Below are 22,458 nucleotides of genomic sequence, written 5' to 3'. Positions count from 1 at the left end.
ATCTCCCCATCCCCAGCCTCCATGAGGATGCTTCCTCACCCACCCAAGCACCCACTCCTCCCACCCTGGCGTTCCCCTACACTGGGGTCATTGAGCCTTCACAGGACCAAGGGCCTCTCCTCCCATTGATGCCTGACAAGGCCATCCTCTGCTGCATTTGCAATTGGAGCCATGGGTCACTCCATGTGTATACACTCTTTGGTTGGTGGTTTAGTCCCTGGGAGCTCTGGGAACATTTGTTGATTGATATTTTTGTTCTTCCCATGGAGTTGCAAACCCCCTTAGTTACCTCCGTCCTTTCTCTAACTCCTGCATTGGGGATCCTGTTCTCAGTTCAGTGGTTGGCTACAAGCATCCGCCTCTGTATTTGTCATGCTCTGGCAGAGCCTCTCAGGACCTCTTGTCAGCATGCACTTCTTGGCATCCCCAGTAGTGACTGGGTTTGGTGACTGCATGTGAGATGGATCCCCAGATGTGGCAGTCTCTGGATGTCTTTCCTTTAGTCTCTGCTCCACTCTTTATCTCCATATTTCCTCCTGTGAGTATTTTGTTCCCCACTGAAGCATCCACATATTTGTCTTCCTTTTTCTTTAGCTTCATGTTGTCTGTAAATTGTGTCTTGGGTAGTCCGAGCTTTTGGGCTAATATCCACTTATCAGTGAGTGCATACCATTTGTGTTCTTTTGTGACTGGGTTACCTCACTCAGGATGATACTTTCTAGTTCCATCCATTTGCCTATGAATTTCATGAAGTCATCGTTTTTAATAGCTGAGTAGTACTCCATTGTGTAGATGTACCACATTTTCTGTATCCTTTCCTCTGTTGAAGGACATCTGGGTTCTTTCCAGCTTCTTCCTATGTTAGCTTTAGCTGCTATGAACATAGTGGAGCACGTGTCTTTGTTATATTTTGGAGCATCTTTTGGGTATATGCCCAGGAGAGGTATAGCTGGGTCCTCAGGTAGTTCAATGTCCAATTTTCTGAGGAACCACCAGACTGATTTCCACAGTGGTTGTACCAGTCTGCAATCCCACCAACAATGGAGGAGTATTCCTCTTTCTCCACATCCTTGCCAGCATCTGCTGTCATCTGAGTTTTTGATCTTAGCCATTCTGACTGGTGTGAGGTGGAATCTCAGGGTTGTTTTGATTTGCATTTCTCTGATGACTGAGGATGTTGAACATTTCTTTAGGTACTTATCAGCCATTCCATGTTCCTCAGCTGAGAATTCTTTGTTTAGCTCTGTACCCCATTTTTTAAAAGGGTTATTTGTCTCCCTGCAGTCTAACTTCTTGAGTTCTTTGTATATATTAGATATTAGCCCTCTATCGAATGTAGAATTGATAAAGATCTTTTCCCAATCTGTTGGTTGCCATTTTGTCCTAATGACAGTGTCCCTTGCCTTACAGAAGCTGTACAATTCTATGAAGTCCCTTTTGTGGATTCTTATCTTAGAGTATAAGCTATTGGTGTTCTGTTCAGGAAGTTTTCCACTATCCCCATGTGTTTGAGATTCTTCCCCACTTTCTCTTAGTTTTAGTGTATCTGGTTTTATGTGTAGGTCCTTGATCCACTTGGAGTCGAGCTTTGTACAAGGTGATAAGAGTGGATCAATTTGCATTCTTCTATGTACCAACGGCAGTTGATCCAGCACCATTTTTTGAAAATGCTGTCTTGCTTCCACTGGGTGGTTTTAACTCCTTTGTCAAAGATTAAGCAACTTTGGATTCATTTCTGGATCTTCAATTCTATTCCACTGATTATTAAGTTTTAATAAACTACTGTTATGAAAAACATAATTTGGAGATGAGAGAAATGAAATTGAACATAAATTGACATCTTTGTTCTTATGTGGCATTGATATTGTTTGGTATGAATCATGATTATAGCTAAAAACATTTTTAGTTGTTCAGATTAAACTATAACTAGATCGGGTTGGGGATTTGGCTCAGTGGTAGAGCGCTTGCCCAGCAAGCGCAAGGCCCTGGGTTCGGTCCCCAGCTCCGAAAAAAAGAAAAAAGAAAAAGAAAAACAAAAACAAAAACAAAAACAAAAACAAAAAAAACTATAACTAGATCATTTTACTCTTTCCTCCTTCCCACTCTCCCAGGTATTCCTCCTGTCTTGCTAGCTCTCAAATTTATGGCCTCTGGCCTCTTTTTCTTTGATTGTTGTTATATAGATAGGTGTGTGAGTGAGTGTGTGTGTGTGCGTGTGTGTGTGTGCACCTAAATATGTAATTAGAGTCTGCTCAGTCTTTGTGTTACTTGTGTGTGTGATTTCAGGGCTGACCCCAGGGTATTGGATAACCAACTAGGGGACGGTTCCCTAGGGAATACCATCTCTTAGGTGGCTGTAGTTCTTTATTTCCATGTGAGAATGTTTGATGGTGTCATCATTGCTCAGGTCTTGTTTAAGCAGCCTTGCTGATGGGTAAGCTTCTGACATTTCTAGGAGATTTGGTCTCATAGCACACATCCTGCTCTCTGGCCCTTACAAATGGTTAATATTTTATTGTTGATATTTTTGCTTGTTAAAAAGAAAATAAATAGAAACATTGCTGAGTTCATGAGGAAAAGAGGAAGATAGGACAGTGGTAAGTAAGATGTGTTTAACAAGTCTATGAAAATAAATGATAAATAGCTTAAGAAAAATGACAGGGAACTCGTGTGCGTGCATGTGATACCTCTAAGGGAGGAATTGACTGCAGTTTGACAACTTGCATATAGGAAAGCAACTGTTTTAGGATTAGTTTTCAGTTTAGGCATTTCTAACTTGTTTTGATTTTTTTTTTCTTTTTTCTTTTTTTTCCTGTGAGTCCTGATATGAACTACACACAGCATTGCAGTGCACATAAAAACTGTTAGAGAGAGGGTAGGGCCCAGCGCAGTGAAGTGTTTGCTATAGAAGCATGAGCTCTTGAGTTCCTCCCTGTGTTGAAAGAGCAACTGGAATGAAAGTGTGTACTTGGGATCCTGCCCTGGGTCTCACTGACCAGTAGCATAGCTTACGTAGTTACTGCTTCCAGGGCAAACAAGAATGTGAATGGTGCCTGAGGAAACACCCTGGAAGTCTTCCTCTGGCCTACACAAGCACACTCATACTTGGATGTGAGCAGGTGCATATAAACAAAAGGGTCTGCCTGTTGTGTTTGCTGATGTCTTTCTTACCCATGCAAATTGTCATATATTGGACAATTACTTAGGTGCTAATATAATAAAACTCAAAAATAGATTCTCTGGAAGATAAACTATTTTCCAACCATCCTTATAAAATTATAAAGATAATGGTCTTCTGCCTAGGCTGGTCTTGAATTCTTGATTTATTTTTTTGAGTCTCCCAAGTGCTGTGATTAAAGGTGTATACGATAGTGTCAGGAAGTGACTGCACTCTAGTGTGACAGGTTTTTTCTTTCTTTAATTTTGTAATTGCAAGGGAGAATTGAAAAGCTATTTGTAATGTTGGTGTCCTTACTTAATGGTAGTTTTGCTTTTCTTACAGATTCAGGTAAAAAGACGGTCGAGAGAATTAGACGACAAGGAAAATGAGGAGTCTTTTAAGAAACAACTCGTTTATCATGAAAGTTCCAAAAGCGACAAGAGGTGAGTGATTAATTTTACAGTGGGATTCAGTGTGAGCGACCATATGTAAGTGCAAAAGGTGTTGTGGGTATCTCCTGCAGCATGGTAGGTAGGATATGGGGTGAGATTAGCCCTCCCCACTCCTAAGGAAAGGACACAGCAATGTTTTTGCCTATATAAAGTTCCTGTTGAAGTCATTAGAGGGGAGAATGTTAAATGAATGGCAGGTGGCACTTACGCCTACCTTACTTTGCTAGACATTTCCAGTCGCTCCTTTAAACAAGTAATAACTTCTATTCTGCATGTCTCAGTATCCAGTCATGAAAGTTAGCAAGATTATTGTTTAAATACTAACATAATGGAATTCATTGCATATTAAAACCTAGTTTAGCGTGTTACTATTTGATCTGAGTATATGAGAATATTTCATTGTGAGGGGCAGTGGATTAAAAGTAACTGAACAGATTTTTAGTTTTGTAATCCTTTAAACTTATTCATATCTACAGAAAAGGAAACACTGTAAGAGAAGATCTGTTATGTGAGAGATCTGATGACTTGAAGGTGTTGTATAGTAAGTAACCTTGCTTGTGTGTCTTTTCTGTTTCTGTTGTGATTCACTGCTAATGCCATGTTTTTTAGCAATATGCTGATTTTGAAAATAGCTGATAATGGAGCGTCTTAGATCTCTCCACAGTATACCACAGTGCGCCACAGTGCGCCATAGTACACCACAGTACGCCACAGTACGCCACAGTGCGCCACAGTGCGCCATAGTACACCACAGTGCGCCACAGTGCGCCACAGTGCGCCACAGTACGCCACAGTGCACCGTATGTGCTCCACTGTTTTCGTTCACAGAGGTCATCTCTTCTGCTTCCTGTTCTTTTTGTAGCTTGAAGGGAGAAGGAAGGAAAGGAAGTGTGTGAGAGAAAACATTACTGATGACCTGGTGTTTGGTAACCTGTACTGTAGTCTGGTCCCCGTGTCTAGGGGAGGTGGTGAAATGCCCATGAGTCTCAGACACTTTGGGTTTGTACTCTTTGCATAGATTGGCTGAGCATCATCTCAGGGATGGTCCCTGTTTGTCTTTAAAGGTGAAATTTGGTTTGTGTTTGTTTATAGTAAATTCAGTCTAAAAAGAACAGCCTCTTAGGCTTCTCCCTTTTCCTTTTTGGGGGTATATGTGTATGGCATGAGGTGGGAGAGGAAAAGGGAGAGATAGCATGTGTGTCAGAGTACCTTTAAAATAAAAGGGTAAATCAAACAAAAGAAAACTTCCCAAGCTGTTGATTTAATAATAGAATGAGAAATAATAATTGATACCAAGAGTGATAGTCACATGATTATTTGTTTCTGATACTGAGAGGATCACTGCTAATGCACGCAGGGTTTTGTACTAATTGTTCAGAGGTGCGTGTGTGTGTATTTGTCCTTGCATTGGAGGCTATAGGTTGATGTTGGGTGTCTTTAATCATTTTCGACCTTAGGTTTTGAGACAGGATTTCTCAGTAAACCTGCAGCTCGATTATCGGCTCAGTTAGGCTGGCCAGCTGCGAATCCCTTGGGCTCTTCCTGTCTCTGTCTCCTCGGCTCTGGGGTCACAGTCACCCACTGTGGACTCGTTTCTGGGGGCTCCAGGGATAAAACTCAAGTCCCTATGCTTGCCCAGCAGACGCTTTACCCCTGAGCCCTGTCCAGCTCCTGAGCCATTCCAATGCCTTCCAGGCGTCTCTTGAAGAAATGCTGTCTCTGTTTAATAACAGATTTGTTGTTGGCACTCGTCAGGCTTTGAATGCCTGTTGAGCATTAATCTCACAGTATTTATTATCTTAGTTTATATTATACAAAAGAATTTTTTCCTACACTTGCCTAGAAGTGCTTGGGACTGAACCCCAGGAACTCCAGTGTCTGGATGAGAACTGAGCTCTGCCCTAGGCCATAGAAAGATGGTGTCATAATGTTGGAATCAGTGTTTGCTGAAATGTGTTTGGGAGCTATAATGGGACTGCTGGGACCCGCCAGCGGTGTAGATAATGACACTGAGGCTTATTAATATTTTAAATCCTAGGCTTTCCATTGGGCAGTCTCCTGACTACTCTAACCTGACCCATTCAGCACTGTGTCCGGCTGCGTGGCCAGGTCTACCTCTGCTTTTGTCTCGTCTGTACAGTTACCCTGTGCTCACTGGCTCCCCAGTCTAGAAGTTGGGAAAGCTTCATCTTTCCGGCTGCGTGGTCTCAAAATACTCAACACACAGAATACATTTATAAAGACTTTGGTCATGACTAGACCATAACTTAGATAACCCACGCTCTGCCATGTGGCTGGTGCCTATGCTCAGGTGCCATATGTCCATCTCCTCACATCTCCTGGGCTGATCTTCCCACGCCTAGCTCTATCCTAGAATTCTTTCTCCTCCTGGATGTTCCATCTTCTATTTTCCACCTAAGCCATAGGCTGCCAGATTTATTATTGATAGATGCTACATCTATACAGACACAGATATTCTCTCTACACATTTCTAACCCCATAGTCCCTCTCTCTACCCTGAAGATCTGCCTCTCACTTCCTTCCCAGCTATTGGCCATCAGCTCTGTATGAAAGCCAATCAGAAACAACTCTAGATTGCTTTAGGAAGAGAAGGAAGAATGAGTATTTACACAGTATGAGACTAGGGATGGGCCATTAGCTCTCTGTGGTACAGAACTAACAGTTGAATATGCAGAGACACACCTTCACACTGTGTACCCTAACAGGGAAATTCTGAATTAAAGACAAGCCAAGCTTCCCCTTGGCATCGCAGATTGAGCACCTGTTTAAGCCACACCGAGAACCAGGAAAGGAAGAGCACAGGAGAGATGACCTTAAAACAGAAGCTTGAATGTGTTTTTTCTAAGAGGGATTGAAAGTCGCCTCAGCAGAAACTTCAGCCTTTCATGGGGAGGAAACAATTGGAGTTAACAATTGAGAGTCAGTTCACAGCTTCAGAGGCTTCTGTTGTATCCAAAGATAGAGATGAGGTGTATAGACAGACAGTTTTGTTTTGCTTCGGTTTCTTTGTTTTTTGTTTTTATGTTTGTTTGTTTGAGATAAGACTTCTGCTTGTAGCTGTGGCTCATTTTGTAACTCATTTTGTAGACCAGGCTAGCCTCAAACTCAGGGATGCACCTGTTTCTACCTCCCAAGGGCTGCAATTAAAGGCCTATGCTACCACTGCCTGACTCAAGAAACAGTGTTTTTTGCATTACTTTTTTTTGATAAGCAGAGATTGAATAAAAGATGGCACTGTTTTCTTAAAATATGTACATTATTTTAGAAAGATTAGTGGGTATGTGAAATTATTTCTAGAAAATCACAATTTGGAGAATTTTTTAGATTCATACTGTTTATTGTCGCTCATGGTTTGTCTGGTGCCCTTGAAGTTTAGTCAGAGTCTGGTTCCCCGGCCTCATGCTTTGGGTGAGCTGCCATGTGAGTGGTGAGAACCAAACCTTGGCCCTTTGCAAACTAGTTATTCTTTGTAGGAACAACTAGTGCCCTTAAAATACTGAGCTATTTCTCCAGCTCCAATATAGAGAAATTAACCAGTGTTGAATCCTTTAATGAGAGTGTTATTGGAATTCTCAGTATTTAACATAGGTAGAGAATGAGTAGTTCTTTCTACCAAGCTGTTTGTCTGATGACAGGTTCTCAAAGGCTTCTAAACGAACACATAGCATTATGTAAACTCTATATATTCATTAAGTAGTGAATGAATCTTAACAATTTAATGCCTTTGGGATATAAAAGATACAACGTAACTACAGTCCAGCAATTCTGTATGTGGTTGAGCAAAACATGGTTATTGGTAAGCTGCAGCTGGATACTCAGAATTTTTGCTGCTGGCTTTTTAAGAAACTTAAAAATCATTGTTTCAGCGGGAGAGTGGTGGCATATTCCTTTAATCCTAGTACTCTGAAGGCAGATTTCTGAGTTCTAGGCTAGCCTGTTCTACAGAGCAAGTTCCAGGAAACGACAGCCATGGCTACACAGCAAAACCCTGACTTGAAAAAAAAAATCATTATTTCATCTTTCAGTTATACATCACAGTGCCGAATCTTAGTCAGCTCCCTTGACCCCTATATCCATATTATATTTGTTATGTCATTAGTGTTGATGGCAATTATTGTACTATTAAGTAGAAAATGTGCTTTAACCAGCAGTAGTAACATAGAAAACGGAGACCATGTGGCCTTGAGTAGCAGAAAAGAGGTCTGCTCTTGTCCGCGTGCATTTGTCTGTTTTTGATTTTTCGTGATGCAATGATGAGCAGAACTTTTATGATGCAAGCAGACCTGAGACGGCAGTTGCCATTTGCAGTGTAGATGCTTCCTAGAGCTCTTAGGGAACACCACTGATTGTGTCAGCTACAGTGTACGACGAACCATAAGTACATTGTTTGGCCTCATGGGCTGGGGAGATAGCTCAGCGGGTCAGACACTTGCTGTGCAAGTATGGAAACCTGAGCCCGAGTGTCCAGCACCCAGGTAAGTTCCTAGCAGTGAAGCTTGTATTCCTGGCTGTGTGGGGTGGAGATAGGTCGTCCTGGGAAACCTAGCCAGCCTAGCTGGACTGTGTGGGGTAGAGGAGATAGGTCGTCCTGGGAAACCTAGCCAGCCTATCTGGACTGCTGGGCTTCATGGTCAGTGAGTGATCCTGATTCAAGGGAATAAGTGCTAGAAGACGCTGTACGTACACACACACACACACACACACACACACACACACACACGGCTTAGTAGTAAACAAAAACTTAGTAAGCTATCAAGTGTTCTTAGACTTTATCTTTTATAAAGGGCTGAAGAGATGGGTCAGCAGTAAGACTGTGTACTATTTTTTCTGAGGACCTCGGGGTATTTCCCAACGTTTAGCTCACTGCCTGTGTAATTCCAGTCATGGGGAATCTGATGCCTCTGAACTCTGGGCACCAGCACTCACACACGTACACCTGTACACAGATACCCCACCCGCACGTATTTAAAAATAATAAAACAAATCTTTAAACAGAAAGAATATATGCTTTACATTACCAAATTTGAAATTACACAGAAATAATTTCCCGATGAGACTCACCAAAAAGAAAAAGGAAAGAAAAGGCGATGAGCAGTAGGACGGCAGCGTCACTGCAGCAGAGGCCAGGCCGTCAGCACCTCATGCTCAGTAAGGTTTGAGGGTGAGGTGCTGCTGCTCTGAAGGCTCAGTGGCTGAAGGTGACCACCAGCCAGGCCCAACCTCACTCTCCCTTAGGAAGGAAGCTCCTGCTTGAGATGAGCTTTTAACTAAGTAATAGGTAGGCTAATTGCACTAAAGACTTGTCTGCCACACTTTTTGCTTAAGGTGATAAAAAGTACTGATTTGAATCATACACATAATGTTGTGAGTATAAAGGTTCTGTTTATTATGACTGTGTATTTTCCTCTTGTCTGTGGTCTAATAAGATGCACCTAGCATTTGCAAAGTTTTAAATGTGAATATTATTAAAAATGCAACACTTGTAGACACTTTGACCTTCTTTATCAGTGTCAAAGGTGTCCAGACTTCTGAACTAAAATTTGAGGCAAGTAACCAGGTTCTGTTTTGTTTGCTTGTTTATAGGAAACTTTTCAAACAATAAAATGGGTGGAAAGAAAAATGCTACAGTAAAGACAAACAAGGTTTGTTGAAATAAGGGAATACTTTTTGTTAGTAATTATTTAATGATTTAGTGCTTAAGGTGCATACAAATCCTTTTAAGTATTTTTGTTTCTGGTTTCATTAACAACTTTATATTTTAGGTTCAAAGATTGAATCAGTGTACAGATTCTTGTGTGAGAAGTGACATGCCCAGTGTATCTTCATGTGACGGCCACAGTTGGGGACCTCGCACCTACAGAGTTTCCTGGTTAGTGCTTACTATCCTTGGTTTGTAGTTGTTACACATTGTGTTTTAGTCCCAATTGACTTTTGGTGGAAATTTAAGCTGGGCTCAATAAAAGTGATAGAACCCATTTTGTTATTGTTCCTTTTAGAAAACAAACCAGTACTAGTAAAGTGAGAACTGGTTATTTTTGTGAATTTCTACAATGTTTGCCTAAGTTAGTAAATTGTTGAGTGTAATTTTGATATATGCTGGGGAAACAACACATCTGTGAAATCATAAGTGTGGCACCTATTAAAACAGCTGTTAGAGCCGATTTTGTAATCTTCGGATAGAAATCGACAGTAGTTGTGGGTGTATACTTGTGTGATTTAAACACTGGAGTTTTACAGTCACACAGGCTTACTTGAGCCAACACAGTAGAGCAGAATTGTAATATTTTTAGGGCTTGGCCGACTACTCAAGAAACAATTATATCTGATTCCCTTTATGAAAAACTGAGATAAATCTGGTTTTGGTCAAAATAACCATGCCCATCTTTATTTTCTTCTTTTGGGCCAAAACAGACATGATTGTCCTGAGTAAGAATTTCTCTCACCAGTGGGACTAGTGTCTGACTTGAAGATTGTCTTCCTAACTCTTTGATCAAGTGCCCACTCTGCCCTGGCGTTGACGGCTTTCTGCCATCCTCATCAGTTATACACGGTGGAAGGTTGAGACCAGCCTACGCTCTGTATCTAGCAGACTCACAGGCAGCACCGTCCTGCCATTCCATACAGAATTCTAAGCAGTTCTGTGTACAGTTTTGTATTGTGAAAGTTCTACTTGTGGTAGGGATATGCTTATTTTGAAAGTGTTTATCTATGTTGTGGAAACTATTACTACTCATGTCATAACTCAGCCTTTTCCTCTAAACTTGATAATTTTGGGAATTCTAATGAAACTTTACATTTATTTTTTTAGTACAGAATCTATAGAAGTCAATGAAATCAATGCATTGATTAGGCAGAAACGACAGGAACTGGAGTTGTCATGGTTTCCTAATACATTACCTGGGAATGGAAGGTAATATAAACAAAAATATCATAAAGTTCTTAAACATAGGTTTCACTTATGCTTCTGTACAAATTAAACTCGGGGTTGTAAATGCCTAATAAATATTCCGTGTGTGCTGCCTGCTGAAGCACTGTTCTGTGTCTGCTTTCAGACATATTGTAAATGTGGTCAGTGCTGGCTCCGCCCTTGCCTTCGGGACTTCTATAGTCGGGTCTCCTTTTCACAGTCCCAAAGCTGGTACAATGCCACACACACTAACTGCTGAGTTAGGCTCCTGCCTGCACTGACAGGAGTTCCTGAGCTTTGTATTTGTCTCTGATATGACAGATGATTGTGTCTGTCACTGTGATGGAGTTCCATATGTTACAGATTGTGTCTGTCACTGTGACGGAGTTCTGTGTAATGCTTTCGTGCTTTAGGAATGGTGGAACATAAATACAGACTTCTGACTTTAGGGACTTACAGGTCCAACTGTTTTTTTTTACAGCTGCCTGTTTTTGTACTTACAAAAGTTATATATTCTTTTTCAAGTCTTATTTCTTCTAGAATGCCATTTGATACTGACTGAAGCTGTCTTTTGTTAGGAGACTTAAATTTATTTTAAAAGTGCTTGAGAAGTGGGTTGGACTTGAATGCAGACAATCTGGGGACTTTACCTGTTCCACACCATTCCTCAGAACTGAAAAGACATCACTCTCAGTTTAAGGACTTTGCAAGCATAAACGTAGCATGAAGATTCCTTTACTCGTTGGCCTGATAGAGGGAGAAGGGTTCAAGAGAGTGAGTGAGAGGAAGCTTATTGAGAAATGAAAAGGTTCTCTCTCTCTCTCTCTCTCTCTCTCTCTCTCTCTCTCTGTTTATTGTTTAAAAGTCATCAAATTGTATACTTAAAGGAATTTAAGTTTTACATCAACTGTACCTCAAAGCTGTTTTTTTTATAGTAGCAGAAAAGAATAAAAAGTTAAAACAAAATCTTTTTTTAAAGACTGAATTATTTTAGATTTGAAGATACATTATGTCTAAGTGTGTATGTTCATGTGTGAGTATATGCACATTTGTGTGAGTGCATTTGGAAGCCTGGGGTGGGCATCAGTCTCCTGGATCTGGAGTTACAGGCGGGGCGGTTGTGAGCCACACAGTCTGGGTGCTGGGAACTGAAAGAGTAGCGCGTGATCTGAACCATTCAGCCATCCTCCCAGCCCCCAACTGCCACCCCAGGCCCTGGGAAAAAAGACAAAATCTGTGTAAAATATTCCATTATTTAAAAGAGAAATGTTTGCTTTCATTTTAACACAGGTTGTTTTGTTTTCTGTACAAACAGTTTGTAGCCATGTTTGGGTAATGAATAACCTTGAACTTACATGTTTAGTTAATGGGCCAAAAAAGAGTAAGGACTGTATTTTAACGTTGCTAATCTAATTTGGAGAATGTAGTAGTTTTTAATTCCTAGCTGAAGTTTTTATACCACATAACTAAAGAAATCTTTGCTTAAATTTTCAGAGTTGGCTCTGTACCCTGGAGTGTGGAGACAGCAGTTCTTCCTCTGGTTTCCTCAGTGCTGCCAAGGACGATTTTTCCAGCAAGTACCATGTCACTAGAAAATTTTGGTAACGTTTGTGAATTACTTTCTGTTAACATAATCATTAGCTTCATTTGCCTTCACAAGCACGTGACTATTTGATTTAGGCAAACTGAAAGTTAGAGTGAGTTTTGGATACTTCTGTAACTATTTGGGCAGTGTGTGACTTTAAAAATCATTACAACTAGAGTACATGTGTAGAATGGATTATTTTACAGCCGTTTAAAAGGAAGGAATCCCATCTGTGGAAATGGATGAACCTGGAGGGTGTCACCTGAGTGATATAATCTTGGTGAAATAACAATGATTGCAATCCCACTCCTGTGGCATTGAGATTACCATGGGAGTTACCGTGAAATGCAGTGGGCTGTGGTTGAGTAGGGATGAGGGTCAGGGATCTTGTGTTACAAGTGGTGGTTATAGTTAATAGCATCCTCTTGGAAATGCTGAGTGAGTGTGAAGTAACCACACTGTACCTATAACGGTAAGTGTGTAGTGGTGTGTGTGTTCACTAGATAGATTTTGTCACTTCACTGTATGTTCTTTAAAACATCATGTTGTATGAGGCAAATAGATACAGCTTCATGAATTACTTTAATTTTCTAACTAGAAAATCTCTTTTACATTTTTAAGACTTAGAGTGATGAAGTCTTTTTTGTTTAGGGTTCTAATGTCTAAATCATAGCTCTTAGAAATAATGTCTGTGAGTTCATTAAGATGAGTAGTCTTTATACTCACACACGGGTAGCATTTCCTGTTTCCTTTGCCTAGAAAATGAGAGTTCATAAACAATTTGTACCTAAGGAAACACATCTGTCTGTGCCCCATGTCAGTAAACACGAGAACGGTAGGTGATGACCCACTGCACGTGGCACATGCCTGTGATCCCAGTACTGGGAGGTTGGCGGTAAGAGAGGACCCAGGAGCTCACGGTCATCCTTGACTACATAATGAATTTAAGGCCAGTGTGGACAATCTCTTGTCCCTAGATATTGACGAAGTCTTCTATTACTCGGTTGTTTAGAGATACACTTAAGAGTTGGATTCACAAATATATTGTTGTATTGTATTTTAGTTACTTAGTATTCTGAAACTAGGGTTAAATTGTATGTTGAAACACATTTAGAAAGGCCTTTATTTTTCTACATTGTCAGGTACTTCTCATAAGGGGTATGCACTAGCACATACCCAAGGAGGAGGAGAAAAAAAGCAAACTTCAGGTACATCAAACACCAGAGGATCAAGACGAAAACCTGCAACAACTGCTCCTACAAGGAGGTCCACACGAAACACACGCGTTGAGACAGTCAGTCCATCCCAGAAGTCCCCAGTGCCAAACTACTCTGAGTGTGATGCCCCAGGGAATAGTAATTCCTCTGTCAGTATTTCCCCTCCAGCTGAATCAGAAAAGCAAACAAGACAGGCTCCAAAACGGAAGTCAGTAAGGAGAGGAAGAAAACCACCTTCTTTGAAAAAGAAACCTCGGAAATCTCTACCTCCTGCTGAAAAAACCACATCTAGCGATTCAGTAGAGGAAGACACTGTGGATTCTGACACTCCACCCGTGTTGGAAAAGGAGCAGCAATCATGTGTAGAGAGTAGTAGCATTTGCTCTATTCAGACAGATGAAGAGAATCATTTGGCTAAGTGCTTGGAAAGTTGCGATGAACAAACAGAAGAAAATGAACAAACCAAGAATCATGAGATCGAGGAACAAACAGAAATTTTAAATTCTGAATCTTGCACTCAGTATCCTCCTGTGCTTGTTGGAGAGGATTCAGGGATAGAGGCTAAGGAGTTATGTGTAGACAATGATGTTTCTACAGATTCTTCTCTAAAAGGAAGTGATCCATTGGAAAATCAAGAACAGGGCTCTGGAAGCTCAGGGTCAGAGGTGCAGGCATCCGTGTGTACGGAGAGTCCGCCTGAGGATTTCCTTACGTGTCCACCGTCTGACATTGAAGGACACCAGCCAGTGTCCGGTCCCCTGGGTGAAGTATCTGAAAACGCCACCCCAGTGCTTAGTGATGAAAGAGCAGAGGACAGTCTCATGGTAGGAAACGCTGATTTGAATGATTCTGTAGAGAACACAGAAGCATTTGTAATGAGCCCCAAAGTGGAGTCTTCTGAGGGTGAAATTACACATGGACTGAACAGACATTGTATTCCCAGCTCAGACACGGAGTTGCCTGAGCTTATTCAAACAGAAAATACAGAAATAATTCCAACATGTGGCACTTTAGAAAATGAAAGTTCTGGTGCTGTTCAAGGTTGTGAAGATACCTTACTAAAACATAATCTTGACAACACCCAATTGGATAACTCCTTAGAAGAAAAGACAGACTCTCTGGTTGAGCATCCCATCCATGCAGAGTTACCTCACAAAGAAGTTGAACAGAGTGAGAAACATTTCAGTGAAGATAATAATGAAACAGTACCTATGGAGTGCGATTCTTTCTGTAGTGACCAGAATGAGTCTGAAGTAGAGTCATCAGCAAATACTGACCCCAAACAGTTGAGTGAAAATTCTGTGACACACAGTTCTGACAACAAGCTGTCTTCTGATCCTGTAGTTGAGAATGTTGAAACTGTAGCTCAACCAGCTGAAAGCCTAGTGGATAAAGCCCCAAAGCCTCGAACTCGGAGATCTAGATTCCATTCTCCGTCTACAACTTGGTCTCCCAACAAAGATGCTGCACAAGAAAAGAGGCGCGCTCAGTCTCCATCTCCGAAAAGAGAGACTGCAGTAGAAAGTAAGAGTTCTCAGTCACCATCCCCCAAGAGAGAGTCTGCCAGAGGACGAAGAAAATCCCGTTCTCTCTCACCAAAAAAAGATGTATCAAGAGAAAGGAGGCAGTCTCGGTCTCCAAAGAGAGAGAATGCTAGGGAAGCTAAAAGGTCTGAGTCAGGCTCCCCAAGAAGAGACACTTCTAGAGAGAACCAGAGGTCTCAGTCCAGGGTGAAAGATTCTTCCTCCAGAGAAAAATCTAGGTCCCGGAGCAGAGAAAGAGAGAGTGACAGAGATGCTCAGAGGAGAGATCGAGATAGAGAGAGGCGAGCCAGAAGGTGGTCCCGGTCTAGATCTCGCTCTCGATCGCCATCAAGATCAAGAACGAAGAGTAAGAGTTCATCATTTGGTAGAAATGAAAGAGATACTTACTCTCCCCGGTGGAGGGAAAAATGGACAAATGATGGTTGGAGGTGTCCCAGAGGGAACGACCGGTACCGGAGGAATGATTCAGAGAAACAGAATGAAAACACAAGAAATGAAAAAGATGACATCACTGCAGATAATACTAATGATCCCAGTTCCACAGATAAGCATAGAGATGACTGTCCCAGCTGGGTGACAGAAAAAATAAACTCTGGGCCAGATCCAAGGACCAGAAATCCAGAAAAGTTAAAAGATTCCCACTGGGAAGAAAATAGAAATGACAATTCAGGGAATTCTTGGACTAAAAACTTTGGCCCAGGCTGGATGTCCAGCCGTGGTCGAGGAGGCCGTGGGAAGGGTGCTTACAGAGGTAACTTTGCCTGTAACGACCAGAGCGAGAACAGGTGGCAAAGCCGCACCCCCCTCTCAGGGAGCGACTCCTTCAAGTCTGTGGAGCAGCAGCCCAGTAAGCGGAAAAGCGAGCAAGAACTGTCCTTCGGCACTCCAGCAGACAGGTCGGGGTGGACCTCCGCCTCCAGCTGGGCGGTGAGGAAGACTCTGCCAGCCGACGTGCAGAACTATTACTCTCGGCGCGGCAGGAGCTCTTCAGGCCCACAGTCTGCGTGGATGAGACAGGAAGAGGAGACGCCGGAGCAGGGTAACATTCTCTGCTTGTTCTTCATGTTTAACTGGGGAAAAGATGCTGTAATAGCTTGAATTGAAATGATCTTTACTCCGTAGTACCTAAAATTATACTGTTAACCAATTCCAGTTATCATAAGTCACTTTTAATTATACAAATGCACAATAAATCAACATTTAGTTTATTTAGTATATATTTTAAAGACAGAGTTTCATGGGGTAGCCTTGGCTAGCCTGGAACTGACAGTAAGAGACCAGTCAGTCGGTCTTCAATTCACGGACCTCTGCTTCCTGAGTGAACCCATACATGGCTAAATGAGCATTTTTAGCACCGAATTTCACCAAAGGCTTGAACATCTATGTGCTGCTTTGTACATTAGAGGACTCTGGAGTGTTAGTGCGCACAGTTTAACTAGCATTTCATTTGTTTCTAAAATAATCCAGTTGGTATAACTTCTGTAATTTGTGTGATTTTTTTTTTAAAGTAGTCTTCTGAATTAATAATTTTTAAGTTTTTCTTTTCTCTTTTTTCTTTATTTTAAAGACAGTGTGCCCTTATGTAATTTTCTTTTTCGGAGCTGGGGACCGAACCCAGGGCCTTGCGCTTCCTAGGCAAGCGCTCTACCACTGAGCTAAATCCCCAGCCCCTGTAATTTTCTAAGTAGAACAGGGTGGCCTCAAAACTCACGAGAGGACTACCTGAGTGCGGGGATTAAAAAGTGTGAGCCACCACTTTAGCTTTCTTAGCTAGTTTTGATGTTTGCTGTGTAAACTGACATTAGTAATTGTGAGCATTTTTTTGCTGTTGTTAAAAATTGATTGCATATTTAAGATCACAAGATTAAATAAGTAGCGTTTGGTTTTGCTGTCCTGAGCCCATTGGTATTTGATGCTGCGTTTATGATAAGTATAACACCATTTTTTGTTGTTACAAAGCCTTTTTTCTTTTGACAGATTCTAACTTAAAAGACCAAACAAACCAAATTGATGGTTCTCAGTTACCGGTAACTATGCTGCAGCCACACATGAGTGTAATGCAGCCTCCGGTGAATGCCCAGCACCAGCCTGTGGGCATCTTCCCGTACCCAGTGGGTGTTCACGCCCCTATGATGAATATGCAGCGGAATCCATTCACCATGCACCCTCCGATGCCCCTGCATCTCCACACGGGAGTACCTCTCATGCAGGTAGCTGCCCCTGCAAGCATACCTCAGGGACCGCCACCACCGCCCCCTCCCCCGCCATCCCAGCAGGTCAACTACATCGCCTCACAACCAGATGGGAAACAAGTGCAGGTATGGTCTTAGCTTGAGTTACATCAGCAGTCCTTATGAACAGCAACTAGGGACAGGTGTTGTAAGAAAGGGCTCCCTTGCGTGTAGCGACAGTGGTACGTGTGGTTATGTGTTTGGTGAGTTAGCAGCAGCAGCCCTTTCATTATCCTCTGCTAATCCCCATTCTTGTCACCAGAAAATTGGCCCGGACCATGCACACTGCACACTTGCTACTGTTTATATCCGAGCACATCTCTCTCTCTTGTTGCTGTTTGGCTTGATCAAATCAGCGAATTCTAGTTACCAAGTTTGACTTCACTTTAAAAGTTCTCCTTACAATTTTGAAGGCCTTTGGGAGCAAGGCGGTTGGGAAGTTGCTTGGGCAAACTTTGGATAAAGACATTCTCCATTACCATCTGGTCTATTTTCATTTCTACTTACTGCACTACAGAGAGGTGAATCGCTCTGGGAGACAGAAGCACAGATACCTGGCAAACATTTTGATGCTTGTAATTTTATTGATACTGATGTTACTTTTTTAATGATTTTATTTTTTATTACTGTGTGTGTGTGTGTGTGTGTGTGTGTGTGTGTGTGTGTGTGTGTGTGTGTGTACACGGTGCGTATGTGGATGTTGAAGGATAACTTTTAGGAACTAGTTCTTTCCCTACCGTGTGGGTCCTCAGGCTTGTGTGGCAAGCACTTTTACTGTCTATGCCATTTTGCTGTGTCCATCTACATAATCTAAAAAACATTTGACATTGAAGCAGTCTATATTTAAAAATACATTTGCTTTTCTTCAACTGGTCCTTTGTATGTTTGCTAAAATAAGTACTTCTCTTAAGAATAAGGTTGTATCATTGTTTTTCTATTGTTCCTAATATATAATATAAATATTTCTTTTGAGTACAGTACTCTGATGACAGATATTTAAATTGTCTGTATTTAACTCTTTAAAACAGGGCTTTCCGAGTGCATCTCATGTAAGTAATAACATGAATACACAAGTGTTGCCTGCTCCATCAGCAGCCCCAGCAAACACCGGATCAGTTCAGGGACCAAGTTCTGGTAATACTTCGTCATCAAGTCACGTCCAAGCCGCTAACGCTGCTGTAAAATTGGCAGAAAGCAAAGTAAGTGTTACGGTGGAGGCCAGCGCAGATAGCTCGAGGACAGACAAGGCAAGTCCACGGTTGACAGCACCCACCCAATTCTGTCTGTAGTAAAGGTGGACATCACAACTGCAATTTCATGAGAGGTGGAGGGGATTTGTTACTGGGGCTTTGAAATTCAAAGTTGGATTTTGTCTGGATGGTGTTGATTTCTTGGAGAGTTACTGCTAATACTGCATAATCTCTTTTAAAAAGGCTCTATATGTGTGTGCATCTTGTTTATGTCATTTGAAAAGTTCCTTACAATGTCTGAGTTTTCAATCTCATAAAGTTCTAGGAAGCATTTGAGAGTGTAAGGCTGGCAGATAATAATTACATATTTTCGTCTCAGCAGAAATTGCAGATTCAAGAGAAAGCAGCACAGGAGGTGAAACTAGCTATTAAGCCATTTTACCAGAATAAAGACATCACTAAGGAAGAGTACAAAGAGATCGTTCGGAAGGCTGTGGACAAAGTAAGTCTGGCTACATGTGGAGCTTGTACACCTCTCTGTAGTCCAGAGCGCCTCATCTCCTCTGCCCTTTCCTTTGAGAGATTCTTACGAGGTGTGCACATGAAAACAGCCACTGTCTGTTGGGTTTTCATAGTGCCATCCTTTTGGCATTGAGCATGAAAAACATTTCCCCCTTGTCTTTTAGGTTTGTCATAGTAAGAGTGGAGAAGTAAATTCTACTAAAGTGGCAAATCTGGTTAAAGCGTATGTAGACAAGTACAAATACTCTCGGAAGGGAAGCCAGAAGAAAACGCTGGAAGAACCCGTGTCTACTGAAAAAAACATAGGCTGACATGAGGAGCCTTGTAAAGGACACTGTCAAGATATCTGTAAAGTGCAATTCAACGTGTATCTTACTGAGAATCATGCACAACTGTGATGGAAATCTGGTTTTGATAAAATTATTTTTTTTATTGTAGGATATGTTTTGTTCAAAATATAGCTGTGCACTGCAACTTCTATATCTAACCTTAAACCCCAATAAAACAAATTCAAGGGGAAACCGAGGGTGTAATGGAACGTGCGTTTTTATCAGGACTGTGCTCATGTGGACCCTGAAAGTGCATGGCTCTCTAGGAGAACAGTGGGTGCATAGCCAGAAACCTGTACAATTGCGGGAGACACGCCTGTGTCCGTATGGTACATTCATCCGTCAGGCCAGGAAAGTATGATGGTTAGGACCTCGTGCTTTCTAACTGTAGAATTTTAACATTGCTATTAAATATATCTGATATTAATGACATGCGTCTGCGTGAAGCGCATATCTCAGTAAAAAGGCTTAGGTAGAAAGCAGATCATCACGAGTAAGCATTAGCTTCGAGCCTGCAGGTGCTCCTTGCCTTTTTTGTCACCAGATAAAGGTCATACTGTGTGTTGCTTTTGTGCTCCCAATCTAGAAAAAAAATTAGTGGTTTGATTTGCTACATTACAACTTTGCCTGTTCAAAGCTTTGTTGAATTTAGGAGAGTAATTTGGGCAAAAGCTAGTTTTTATTAAAAAAAAAAAAAAACAACAAAAAAACCACCCAGCTATGATCTCTCACTATACCTTCTACTTACCAGTGATGTTAAATTGTTTGTGCCAACTGGAGAAGCGCACCAAGTGGTGGTCTTCCTTTTGGGGACTGGCATAGAACACAAGACCTACTTCACCGGCTTCAGGTTACTGCTCGTTTGTCACAGTGTCACAGTGAAGTGCCTCTCACACTTCGGAATGTCCCTCATGGTCTGCAGTGAATAAAGTGTCAACTTGTTGATTGGTAGTCATGCTGCATAATTCTAGATGTTATAACTGATAGAAGGGAGAAAAATTAAGTCGTGCTACATTTGCATAGTTTATCAGGGACTAAAGATTTTTTTTAAAGCATTGAGACATGTTAATATGTTGATGTTTATGAAAAGTAGTAAGTTCACAGTGCTTGTGGCACTGTTAACATTTATTGACATCTAGAAAGAAAATTTTTCTATGATAAACTTTTACTGTAGTTATAATTTTCAGTAGATATCAAGTAGCTGAGATGTTGTAATAATTCGGTGATGGATCGAGATAAGCAGACTCAGTGAGGCTTGCGATTCCCTAACATGGACAGCAGTCTATGTGAGCCTGTACTTCTCCGGCCAGCTGCTTCTCAGTCCTGAATAATGCTTCTTGCATAATGTTGGAAGGAGGGAAGGCTGGAAGGAGGGAAGGCAGGAAGGAGGGAGGGAGGAAGGAGGCAGGCAGGAGGGAGGGAGGAGGCAGGCAGGAGGGAGGGAGGAGGCAGGCAGGAGGGAGGAGGCAGGCTAGTTTTGAGATTTAGCCACGGTGATTGCACTATGGTACTGAGCTTTGTTAGGGTACGGTTACTCCTAAAACATTTCCTAAAGTTTTGATCTTCATTTCTACATTTCTGTGCATTTATGATGGAATATTTTACATTTTTAATTAAGTTTGTGTTTAGCTTATGGTGGCTGAAGAAGTTGGAAGACAGTTCCAGACAGCAGTGGTATCCCCTGCTCCCTTCAGCTCAGGATCTTTTGAACAGTGGTGTCAACTTCTGGTCCTGCTTTGACGTTTGTGTCACAGGTGCTGTCTGTCCTCATTAGGAATGCAGCATTGCTCTCCCTGACACCTGGGGAGTGAGTGACAATTGAAGGTTTGTTTTACACCATTTAGCTCTTGCAAAACAAGTTTTTAAAGTTTAGAGTAAAAGAAGGTGATGTGTGAAGTATTAAGGTCCCATTCTTTGGTAGAGCTCCACTATTCTTGAAATTAAACAGGTATGGGTTCTGTATCTGGTAGAGCACTGGTTAGAGCGCTTCAGAATAGTTATTCAGAATAGTTACCTATTCAGAATAGCTTATTATTTCTAATACATTCTAATATTAGAATATATTCTGATTGGATTAGTAATATATTAGAAATAAATGTATTCTGACCAAGTTAGAAAATGCATGCTTTGCATTAAAAAGATACACTCTTGGTTTCTCTTTTTTTCCCCTCAGAAATCCACATTAGTTTTGCACGTATATAAACTTAACAGGGTTTGGGGTTGCGGGTTCCTTTTGATCGTGACTCAGTATTGACTTGACCCTTGCAGCCCTGGCCCCTTTAACTTGCCAGTCATATCGATCCGTGTTTCAGGTCGTAGGAACGTTCAGTGTACTTACTTGTTATTTTAACATTCCAAAGGTTTTTTAATTGTTTGTTGCTGTTCTGGTAACAACCACTACATCGTCTCCATTACTCGCCTTCAGATGGCCATGGTGTGAACTGCTGACCATTCTACCCAAAGACATGGCCTCAAGCATAGTGGCTGCCCTGAGTTTTAGACATTGCAGTGTGAGTTGCAGTGCTGTCGCTGAAACAACGCTCTAACACCAGACTGTGCTCTGTAATATATCCTGATACAATTTTTTGCTAAACAAAGTAGTGTCTTTAAAATTTTATTAAGTTTTCTGGGAAATGACGACTTTTATATCAATTTAAACCATTTCCAATGTGTTGAATTATTCCTTGGATTTTTACCAAAGTAATGAGCATCATGATCACGTTACTATGTAGGCAATGAAAAGGTCAGAGTTAGCTATAAACATGTATTTTAATAGTAGTTTTCTTAATTATATGATCACTGTAGGAAAGTTAAAACATTGAGTAATTTCTAAAGATGGAGGAGACTGGGAAGAAAGGAGAAAAGTTTTCTGTAATTCTCCAAGTTAACTTCCTCCACGCCTGGCTTCAGTGCACACTTATGTTATGACCTATTCTCTTCAGTTAATGTATTGAGAATACTCCATGTTAATAAAGGCTGATTTGACAGCACGGCGACTGGTGACTGTATAGTTTCTATTACGCAGATGGGCTTCGAAAATAGTCCCTTAATACTGGATATTTGTTTGTTTGATGCTTTGCTTTTTTTTTTTTTTTAACTCATTTACATAGATCAGGCTGTCTTAAGTTCAGAGAGATCCTGCCTTGCTTCCAGAGTTCTGGGATTAAAGGTACAATATACACCACCATACTTAGCATTATTCTTACAGATAGTGAGTCCATAACTTAGTGGAGAAGTTTTACTTAAAAATGTTTTCGGTCCAGGTGTAGGGCATGGCTCTTTGATCAGGATTTGGGAGGC

General features: G+C 41.3%; 1 protein-coding gene across 4 annotated transcripts in view; it reads left to right on the top strand.

The window, feature by feature from the left end:
* Positions 1-22,148, top strand: part of Scaf11 (SR-related CTD-associated factor 11) — a 52,409-nt gene extending 30,261 nt beyond the window's left edge. For 2 of the 4 annotated variants that reach the window (NM_001271170.2, XM_063263399.1), the window contains 11 exons: positions 3,503-3,603; positions 4,089-4,153; positions 9,217-9,275; positions 9,396-9,502; positions 10,442-10,543; positions 12,035-12,141; positions 13,268-15,925; positions 16,864-17,204; positions 18,146-18,364; positions 18,690-18,809; positions 18,994-22,148. In NM_001271170.2, the coding sequence (NP_001258099.1) occupies positions 3,503-3,603; positions 4,089-4,153; positions 9,217-9,275; positions 9,396-9,502; positions 10,442-10,543; positions 12,035-12,141; positions 13,268-15,925; positions 16,864-17,204; positions 18,146-18,364; positions 18,690-18,809; positions 18,994-19,140 (4,026 nt within the window). In that variant the 3' untranslated portion in view covers positions 19,141-22,148. Of the gene's footprint in view, positions 1-3,502; positions 3,604-4,088; positions 4,154-9,216; positions 9,276-9,395; positions 9,503-10,441; positions 10,544-12,034; positions 12,142-13,267; positions 15,926-16,863; positions 17,205-18,145; positions 18,365-18,686; positions 18,810-18,993 lie in introns of all 4 variants that reach the window. The other 2 variants (XM_063263398.1, XM_063263397.1) reach the window with 2 other exon arrangements.
* Positions 22,149-22,458: the final 310 nt, after the last annotated feature.

The sequence above is a fragment of the Rattus norvegicus genome, chromosome 7, assembly GCF_036323735.1.
Source record: "Rattus norvegicus strain BN/NHsdMcwi chromosome 7, GRCr8, whole genome shotgun sequence".
Lineage (NCBI taxonomy): Eukaryota > Metazoa > Chordata > Mammalia > Rodentia > Muridae > Rattus > Rattus norvegicus.
This window is presented reverse-complemented; position numbering and strand designations above follow the sequence as displayed.